The following is a 10,709-nucleotide window of genomic DNA, read 5'->3' as shown; positions in this document are numbered from 1 at the left end:
AGCTAGAACCATTCAACTTATAATTGTTCTGAGGGTGCGTCAAAAAGTTCTTAGAAAATGGAATTAAAAGATAATCTTATTTTGGTGCAAAGAAACTTTCAAATCCATGCATAAAAGGGACCTTCAAAAAGTTCATCACAAATGGGTTTCAGGCTGGCACTGTGTTTTAGTCGGTTAAGCTGCTGCTTGACACTGGTGTCCCATATTGCGGAGCTGGTTTGAATCCTGGCAGCGCTGCTTCTGACCCAGTTTCCTGCCATTGTGCCTGGGAAGGCAGTGGCACCCCTGCTACCCATGTGGGAGATCAGGATGGAGTTCGTGGCTCCTTGCTTCAGCCTGGACCAGACCTGGCTGTTGCAGCCACTGGAGAGTGAACTAGTAGATGGAAGTTCCCTCTCTTTCTCTGTCACTCTGCTTTTTGAATAAAGAAATTTTAAAAAAGGAAAAAGAACAACGGATGTTATGAAAAACTATGTTATGAAATACTGCACATGAATTTCAAAAACTGCCTGCACCCAAATAAACTTATCTTTTAATTCCCTATTTCCATGATTTTTTGAGGTAACTTTGTATTTGCATATAAAGCCAATAAAAAATTTCCCTTGAAGAAAAGCTGTTACTGCAAATAGATGATCCCATATCTGCACCACACAGGATTAAACGAAATACATGTGTCAGCTGTAGGTGGACCACACCATCCTTCCGCAAAATTTAAGTGTCTTGGAATACTGGCTATGGTTACATTCGCTCTATGCTAATAGCTTGATCTAGAGTAGCAGTGGAAGCTCAATCCAGATGCTGGTTTCTATGGCTACACCCACAAAGAATCACTGCTTCTGGCCAGAGGCTAATGCATGTCAAAACTGAGATTCAGATGCAGAATTTTAAAATGTCAGCTCTAAAATGTCAATCCAAATATGCTACCAAAAAGAGCCAAGAGAAGATATCCTTAGCTAAGCTTAATAAGATAAAATGGCAGGGTCAGCTCTATGGCATAGCAGCTAAAGCTGCAGCCTGCAGTGCTGGTACGCCAGCTCGAGTCCCAGCTGCTCCACTTCCGCTCCAGCTCTCTGCTATGGCCTGGGAAAGCAGTAGAAGATGGCCCAAGTGCTTGGGCCCCTGCACCTGCATGGGAGACCAAGAAGCAGCTCCTGGCTCCTGGCTTCAGAACGGCCAGGCTTCTGCTGTGTGGACAATTGGGGAGTGAACCAGCGAGAAAAAATCTCTCTGACTCTGCCTCTCTGAAACTCTACCTTTCAAATAAACAAATAAATCTTAAAAAAAAAAAAAAAGATAAAATGGCTAGAAATCATGAAATGTCTAAATAAAAAAAGATCATAAAACAAGTGTCACATGTCTTTGATTATTTGTTATCACCGTGCATGAAGTGCATATTCAGATAATAGGTAGAACTTCATTAATTCTATCTAAGCCTGCTTTTACTTATTTACTTCTAAAAAACTTCCAAAGCTAACAATTCTTCAATAAAAAGACAAAAGTAGAAACTGCAAATTTGGGAACTAAAGAACACAGCTTGCTACCATAGGATATTTATAGTGTGTATTTAACTCAATGACTTCTTTTGGGACCATGATATATATACTCAATTTAATACAAGAATTTCGGTCACACATCAAGAGAGTAAAAAAAAAAATCCAGATTTATTTATTCTTTCCGCAAAATAACTCTCCTCTTAATTAGTTGCATAAACTCTAACTTTTAATCAGCCTGTATTTCTAAATAATCAAAAACCAAGGAACCAAACCTAAAAACAAAACCTTACCCATGTGAAACTATAACTAAAGGAGATTTCAATACTTTTCACCCATTGGGGAAAAGCAGTAAATGTTATTATAGTAAAGGAGGTTATCCTTTATGAACCCCAATTTAGAGAAATTGTGTGGTACTCCATAATAACTAAAAACAAAAAAAGGAGGGAAAAAATACACTTATAATTAAAAAGTGTAATTGTATTTAATTGGGAGTTTACTGGCAGTAACTGACACACATGGTAACTGAAAACCTGGTTTAGGGATATAGCAAGTTTGTACCAAAGTTAAAGTCAACTGATTCTACAATCGCACTTAGTCTGGAAGCATAGGTTAAGGACTTAAAGAGTTCTCATCATAGAGTTTATGATTTTACTATAAAACATTACTTTAGTTCAAATATATTTGCAATGTTTGGCCCAAAGACACTTTAAAACCCAACAAAATGTTAATTCTGGGCAGCAGCTTTTAAGAAAGTAAAAATCATTAAAAATTTTAAAGCCATAGAAAATCAGACTGTATGGATTTCAATTGTGACAAAAAGTTAATGGTGATTTTAAACTATCAAATCTGGTTCTTCTTCCCTTCTCTATGGACACAGTATACAATTATTTCTTTAAGACAAGCCAATCAACACCACAAATAAGATTATTCCTTGCTTGGTTTATAATTTAATGAACTAATACCTAGCTGTTACCTTAGCCAAAAACACAGATAACCTGCATTATGTTAGATATATAAAATGGATACAGAAATCAGCTAAAAGCTTTGAAATGTTACAACTGTGGGCTTTCTGAATTCTAAATTACTGGCCACTGAGTGGAGGCAAAGGGGACAGCTAAAGTATTTAAAGACATTACATCTTAAAGCCTATAATGAAAGGGATAAACAACTAATACTAGTTCTTAAAACTCAAAAGTTAAAATAATTTAAAACGAATTTACTATCTTAGCTGATTTTCAATGTTTATACATGCAATATAAATTACAAATATGTATAACATTATAACTCCATTCAAAAGAAAATAATGATGTACAAAATCTTTATAAATAAAATTATTGCATTTAATGTCATTTTTCTTGAAAACCAAAATCATCAAATCCTTAATGTTGTATCAAACATGAATAATACTAACTCAAATTAGAGGAAATATATGCCAATACCAGCTCCTAATAACAAAAATAAGAAAGCTAAAGCCCTACAATTTGTCTAATTTAGGACAGGTAATCATGGAAACAAAAGAATATTAAAATTATTTATTTTATACTTATGCACACTGAAGGGAAGCATAATAGACAGCAGAGTTCTTTTCCACCATCAAATTATTTACACCCATTTAGCTAGACACTCTAGCTTGAGAGGTACTGATATATTCCATTTGTAATAATTTCTCTACAGCAAACAACTGTCTTATATTTGGAGCATGTTGAAGAAAATATTATCTCATAAGTCTCTTTTGTTCTTGTGAGTCTCAATCACTGACTTCAAGGTACTTTGGGAGAATCTTGGGTGTCCTGATGAATGCATTAAAATCAAGCAATGTATCTGTATTCTGAAAATACTTTTAAATCCATACAAATGCTGCCCAGGCTGTGGAGCTGATTTCTCCTACTGGCACTATGACATCTGAAGAACAGTTGTTATGAAAGTTTCACACCAATTTTGTTTTGTTCCTTTTTCATTAGCCGCTGTGCTTCCTTTTCCATTTTCTTCCTTTGTTGTTCTGCTGCTCTCTTTTCTCTGTCTGCTATTTTCTGCTGCCTGGAAAGAAACATATACAGATTTTACTTCTACAAAATGCCAGATAGTTGAAATGGCAAATAAAGTCCAGAAAGAAATAACAGTGCCTTTTTATTATCACATGGAAGATTTCAAATCTTCCCACAGCTTGGACAATTTAAAAAATTTTTAAAATGGCATTTCTTTTAATCCTTAGAACATGACTTGCAAAATCAAAGAGGTACTATCTATTTTACAAATAAGTAAAATGAGACACAAGGGTAAGTGCTTGCCCAAAGTTATAGGATTTTAACTACAGGGGTAAGAGTCTACATCTTCTGACCCTTCTCTAGATTACTTTCACTGAATATTAGTTCCACTCACACCTGTGGCAGGAGGGGGAGATTTCCATTCAGAAAAGTTTGATATTGAGAATTAAACCTCCTGTTCTTACAACAGTTAAAAACTGTCAGCTAAAGGATATCAAGAACACAGATATGCAGACACATTCCAAAAACAAAATATAAAATTAAGACACACCTTCCAAAGGATGGAGCAGTGAGCACTGACTCACTACATGTTATGAACACACACCTCCTCCTTAGCCCCTCCCATAGCCCCAACTAACCCAGAACCAGTCTCCCTCTCTATCTCTATCAGTTGATTAGCATGGGGAGTAGGGAATAAAAGTGGGGAGATAAAACAGAAGAGAGAGGCAACATAGGTTGGTCCCGGATCTGAAGGATTATGGTGTAAGAAAATAAGAAGCATGAAAGGTTGATGAAGGAAGCTGTTATAACTGGACATGGAATAGGCAATATAAGGTTATATGCAGAAAAATCTAGACAGATTATCGATTTATGGAACAACTCAGCTGATTATAGTACATGAAATACAATTTATAAATGGGAGTATACAGAGTTAAAAGTGAGCAAGATTCAAGGGCCGGCGCCACGGCTCACTAGGCTAATCCTCCGCCTTGCGGTGCCGGCACACCGGGTTCTAGTTCCGGTTGGGGCACCGGATTCTGTCCCGGTTGCCCCTCTTCCAGGCCAGCTCTCTGGTGTGGCCAGGGAGTGCAGTGGAGGATGGCCCAGGTGCTTGGGCCCTGCACCCCATGGGAGACCAGGAAAAGCACCTGGCTCCTGGCTCCTGCCATCGGATCAGCGCGGTGCGCTGGCCGCAGCGCGCCGGCCATTGGAGGGTGAACCAACGGCAAAGGAAGACCTTTCTCTCTGTCTCTCTCTCTCACTGTCCACTCTGCCTGTCAAAAAATAAAAAATTTAAAAAAAAAAAGTGAGCAAGATTCAAGGAAGCAGAGAAACTTATTTTTGACCCCATTTTTTTCTTTTGACATTGTTTCTAAAACAAAAGTTAAAAAAAAAAAACCTTTCCATTACCTCTGCTTACTTGTATGAAAAACTGATAATCTGCACTAAAAACGTTGAAACACTAGCACAAAAATAATCAAGGTAAGCAAACAACCATAAGGGGCCGAACAGACTGTACACAAACAAGATAATTAAGCTTTGACTTGTTTATTAGTTGAAATAAAAGTATCAAAACCTAATGTTCCTGACAAAACAGACAATTTAGAGATCACTACAGACAAAAGTATACTTTACCTGTCGAGATTCATGCCTAGAATTACTGAAATGTCAGAAGCATCTTCCTTAACAACACTGATAGTATTTTAAGGGAGCAATGGAAAGAAAGGTGCACAGTCAGAAGACAGACTGTGAATGGATTTTTCTAATGCTCAGTGTTTTTCTGGGGGGCAGTTCAGGCAGATGAAAGCCTCTATCTCCCCATGGCTCTATGTATACCACATGCAGAATGAAGTAAGCCAACAGTTCATTCTCCCAAGCTGTCATGAAGTTTTATTTTTTTTCACTTTTGTCTTGTTTAGAAAGCAGGAGGATGGCCAACACCGCGGCTCACTAGGCTAATCCTCTGCCTGAGGCGCCAGTACCCCGGGTTCTAGTCCCGATTGGGGCGCCAGATTCTGTCCCGGTTGCTCCTCTTCCAGTCCAGCTCTCTGCTGTGGCCCAGGAAGGCAGTGGAAGATGGCCTAAGTGCTTGGGCCCTGCACTCACACGGGAGACCAGGAGGAGGCACCTGGCTCCTGGCTTCAGATCGGCGCAGTGCACCGGCTGTAGTGGCCATTAGAGGGGTGAACCAACAGAAGGAAGACCTTTCTCTCTCTCTCTCTCTCACTGTCTAACTCTGCCTGTCAAAAAAAAAAAAAAAAAAGCAGGAGGATTATTTTGTACAATGTTAAGATACCTGTGAACTCATGGAATAAATCCTATAGCACTGTTATTAAGATTACTAGGTTCTGAGGACCAGGATTGTAGCACAGTAGGTTAAGCTACTACTAATGCACCTGGGAAAGCAGCAGAGTGTGACCCAAGTGCTTGGGCCTCTGAATACGTGTGGGAGCACAGAAGCAGCTCTGGGATCCTGGCTTTGACCTGGCATAGCCCAGGTCATTGTGGATATTTGGGGAATGAACCAGCAGATGGAAGATCGATCTCTCTCTCTCTCTCTCCCCACTCCTACTTTCCTCCCCCTCCCTCTGTAACTCTACCTTTCAAGTAAATAACAAATCTTAAAAATAGAGTATAGATTTAAAATGAATATCCTACTCCTTTATCCTTGTGCTTAGTGAGATTACTGACCCCAAATGATCTAAAAGACTCAGACTTTTATACTTATGATTTATTAAAATTAAAAAGATGGATTTCTTTTATTTTGGATGATCTCTGCAGTAAATATAGTTTATAGTATTCAAAATGTTTCCTTTATAAAAGACAGTTATACTAACTAAACAGGAATTAAATATTAAAAACACTCAGAACATTACCACCTGCATTTTAAAATATTACCCAAGTACCCAGTCAAAACAAAACAAAAACGTGATAAGTTGAAAACAGGAGTAACGAGACTTGAACAGAACCTCAGCTGTAACTTTCAACTATTTAACTGCACCCTCTGCTGGTTATTTAAGGTAATTGTAACTTACTGAAAAAGAAAAAAGGAAAATACCAAAATGAAGTCTGATAAATGGAATTCCTTTTTCCTACCTATGATTCAACATTGCTTTGTTTTAAAATAAAAAAAATTTATACCATATCTTACTACAGAATTTTTAAGAAATACATATGTAATTCAGACACATTTAAATACTTGATTTTCCATCAATGATTATAATCCCAAGTTTTCTCTTTTAAGATAAATTTTCTCTTTACTCTTTGGTGATAGCTCGAATTGTTGGGTTTCTGCCACCCACATGGGACATCTGAATTGAATTCATGGCTCCTAGTCAACCCTGCCCAGCCCTGGCCCTTGTGGGCATTTGGGGAGTGAACCAACAGATGGAAGCTCTCTCTCTCTCTTTCTCTCTTTTTGACTCTTTCAGCTTCTCAAAAAATGCTTAAACACACACACACACACACAAAACCTTCAGAAGCGTTGTGTTGCAGCGAAGCAATTATTCAGTTTCTGCCCAGGATGCCAATATTCCATATGAGCACAAGTTTGAGTTTCAGCTACTCCATTTCTAATCCAGCTCCTTGCTAATGTACCTGGGAAATACTTGTGCCCCTTATAGTTTTTGGCCTCTGGCCTTGGCCTGGCCTACCTCTGGCTATTTCAGCCATTTGGTGGTGAAACAGTAGATGGGGATCTCTCTGTCCTTCCCTCTCTCTCTGTAACTCTATCTTTCAAATAAATAAATCTTAAAAAAAAAAAAAAACCTTCAGAATAAATTTACACTTCTGTGGAATACTTACTTCATCTCCCTGATTGGGTTGCCATGGACATCAATTAAAATACATGTACAAATACAGAATGTTACATAAGTTATTTTCACTCATGTGTGTACAGCTAGACAGTATGTTAAACCATGAGGAAATTAAAATAAAGTTACAACTTCTGACCTGCAAGAATATATAGTAGGGTGAGAAATCCAAGATGGTTGAATAGAGTTGCCCACTGTTTGGCTCTTCCTCCAAATAGAAGAACCAAAACAACAAATAAAGAACTGCATTTTGGGGGGATGAATATCCAAGGAAGACCAATACAGCTCATCGAGAGACATTGGAACCCCATGGACACGGAGATGTGGAACAGCAACATAAAGAGAGGAACGAAGAGCACTAGCAACTGAGATCCCAGCTCCAAGGACAGGGGGATCTCCAGAGGGAAAGAGTAAACAGAAGATTCCCAGCAGACCCCCACCTTTAAGGACATTGAACACTGGCAATTTTAGCCACAGGAGGCATCTACAGTCATCATAGGCATGGAAGCTAGCAAGCAAAGCTACCTGTAATATACATAGGGACTTCGCTTCAGAGGAGAAACTTTGTATTGTCTCCCCTAGACCACAGGCTGTGACAATGATGCTGTCTTGAGAAATTGGTCTTGAAATTCAGTCTTTAAGAACACAAGTCACTGCATATCCTTATCCTTGGAACCTCATAGACATTCTACCACCTAGTAAAAAGAATCATAGCCTCGCAAACCCAACTAGATGCAGCAGCAACAGGGACCTCATCATCTTAGCCCAAGCAGTGTACAATGCACGGGACAGGTGGTTCTGTACAGTAGAGGAGGCTCTGCTTCCAGGACCTCAGAAGCTGAGGTATTTGCCTCTGCAGACTTGGGGTCATCCCTCTGCACTCCCTCCCATTCCCAGGGCATTGCATTCCAGCCATCACTGGAGCCTGCCCTAGCTTCTCCAAAACTCTCTTTGTGAATTGGCTCAGGCTCTGTGGGGCATGGTTGGACATGCACACCAACCTGGGCTATACAATGCCATTCTCCAATGGGCTTCAAGTTTGGTAAGTGCCCTACACTCCAGCTTTGGTGGGCATGGTGAGTTATGCACATCTACCTAGGCAGTGTGGCTCCTTCTCCGTGGGTATGGCTTTGGTGACATTCCAGACTCCAGACCCACTGCAGTCCAAGCCTGCTTGGCTTTGATGGATGTATGTAGTCACACACATGTCTAGGCCACAAAGCTCCCTTCCTCAGCATGGCCCAGCTTTGTTGAGCACTCCTGATTCCAGCCCTGGTGCAGCTTGAGCCTCCTAGGGTTTGGTGGGCATGTCTGGTTATGCATCTCCTCTTGGGCTGTGTGGCTTCATTCTCCAGCTTGCCTCAGCTTTGGTATATGCCCCTAACTTCTTAGTGGGCACGTCTGGTTGCACACACCCACCTATGCTGCATGGCTCCTCTCTTAGTCTGTCTCAGCTTTGGTGAGTGCTTCGCACTCTACCCACAGAGCAGCCCAAGATTACCTCAACTCTTACATACATGGTTGGTTATACACAGCTTCTAGAAGACTGGGCCTCCAGCCCACTTTGGCTCTGATTAAGCGCCTCAGACTCTAAGGTAAAAACCCAAGCCCAGCACAGCATAGGTGGGCACAAGGGTAGAGCACACAAGTCCCTTACTTGAGCCTAGCACTGCCATGAACAAAACCAAGGCGTGCATACCCTGCCAGGACTGAGAGGAACCCCCAAGGTCCTGGCCGCCGCGGCCGGCACACCGCACTGATCCGATGGCAGGAGCCAGGTACTTATCCTGCTCTCGTATAGGATGCAGGGCCCAAGGACTTGGGCCATCCTCCACTGCACTCCCTGGCCACAGCAGAGAGCTGGCCTGGAAGAGGGGCAACAGGAACAGAATCTGGCGCCCCAACCGGGACTAGAACCCTGTGTGCCGGAACCGCAAGGCGCAGGATTAACCTAGTGAGCCGCGGCACTGGCCCAGCAACTTAATTTTAACCAAGGCCAAAATAGCCACCAAACTGAAACTTGAAAACACATCTGTAGGAAAAGGCTTCAATCAAGGAAACTGATTCTTTAATAAAAGGAACCCATCAACACTTTAACATCAGACTCCACAGGAAAGCAGATCGATAAGGAAGTCAAGGGAATGATTATAAGGATATTCAAAGAGATTCAAGAGAATACAAAATCAAAAAATCAAATCAATCAAACTTGATAGGAATGAGAAATGCAGCAAAGATTTGTCCTTAGTGTGCTGTACATTGAGATTTAATGCTATAACTAGTACTCAAAGAGTATTTTTCACTTTATGTTTCTGTGTGGGAGCAAACTGTTGAAATCTTTGCTTGATGTATGCTGAACTGATCTTCTGTATATAAAGAGAAACGAAAATGAATCTTGATGTGAATGGAAGGGGAGAGGGAATGGGAAAGGGGAGGGTTGCGGGTGGGAGGGACATTATGGGGGGGAAGCCATTGTAATCCATAAGCTGTACTTTGGAAATTTATATTCATTAAATAAAAGTTAAAAAAAAAAAAAAAGAAATCTCGGACCTCAATAGACATTTTTCAAAAGAGGAAATCCAAATGGCCAACAGGCACATGAAAAAATGTTCAAGATCACTAGCAATCAGGGAAATGCAAATCAAAACCACAATGAGGTTTCACCTCACCCCGGTTAGAATGGCTCACATTCAGAAATCTACCAACAACAGATGCTGGAGAGGATGTGGGGAAAAAGGGACACTAACCCACTGTTGGTGGGAATGCAAATTGGTTAAGCCACTATGGAAGTCAGTCTGGAGATTCCTCAGAAACCTGAAGATAACCCTACCATTCAACCCAGCCATTCCACTCCTTGGAATTTACCCAAAGGAAATGAAATTGGCAAACAAACAAGCTGTCTGCACATTAATGTTTACTGCAGCTCAATTCACAATAGCTAAGACCTGGAACGAACCCAAATGCTCATCAACAGTAGACTGGATAAAGAAATTATGGGACATGTACTCTATAGAATACTATACAGCAGTCAAAAACAGCGAAACCCGGTCATTTGCAACAAGATGGAGGAATCTGGAAAACATCATGCTGAGTGAATTGAGCCAGTCCCAAAGGGACAAATATCATATGTTCTCCCTGATCGGCAACTACTAACTGAGCACCAAGGGGGAAACTCGTTGAAATGAAATAGACACTATGAGAAACAGTGACTTGATCAGCTCTTGTCCTGACGGTTGATGTACAATGTAATACTTTATCCATTTTAGTATTTTTTTTTTTGTTCTAGTACCATTGGTTGAACTCTGTAATTAACACACAATTATTCTTAGGTGTTTAAATTTTAACTGAAAAGTGATCCCTGTTAGGAATTTGGAAAACATTATGCTGAGTGTAATAAGCCAATCCCAAAGGGACAAATACCA

At 40.3% G+C, this 10,709-nt stretch overlaps 1 protein-coding gene across 11 annotated transcripts in view; it reads right to left on the bottom strand.

Annotated features, from left to right (window-relative positions):
* Window positions 1-1,645: 1,645 nt before the first annotated feature.
* The window catches only part of EBAG9 (estrogen receptor binding site associated antigen 9), a 33,589-nt gene continuing 24,525 nt past the window's right edge, over window positions 1,646-10,709 (bottom strand). For all 11 annotated transcript variants that reach the window (XM_070075413.1, XM_008255835.4, XM_070075416.1 and 8 more), the window contains one exon: window positions 1,646-3,530. In XM_070075413.1, coding sequence (XP_069931514.1) covers window positions 3,410-3,530 — 121 coding nt within the window. In that variant the 3' untranslated portion in view covers window positions 1,646-3,409. The remainder of the gene's footprint in view (window positions 3,531-10,709) is intronic.

Source organism: Oryctolagus cuniculus, chromosome 6 (genome assembly GCF_964237555.1).
Source record: "Oryctolagus cuniculus chromosome 6, mOryCun1.1, whole genome shotgun sequence".
NCBI classification, from domain to species: domain Eukaryota; kingdom Metazoa; phylum Chordata; class Mammalia; order Lagomorpha; family Leporidae; genus Oryctolagus; species Oryctolagus cuniculus.
The sequence above is the reverse complement of the archived record's forward strand: the minus strand, read 5'-3'. Positions and strand labels throughout refer to the sequence as shown.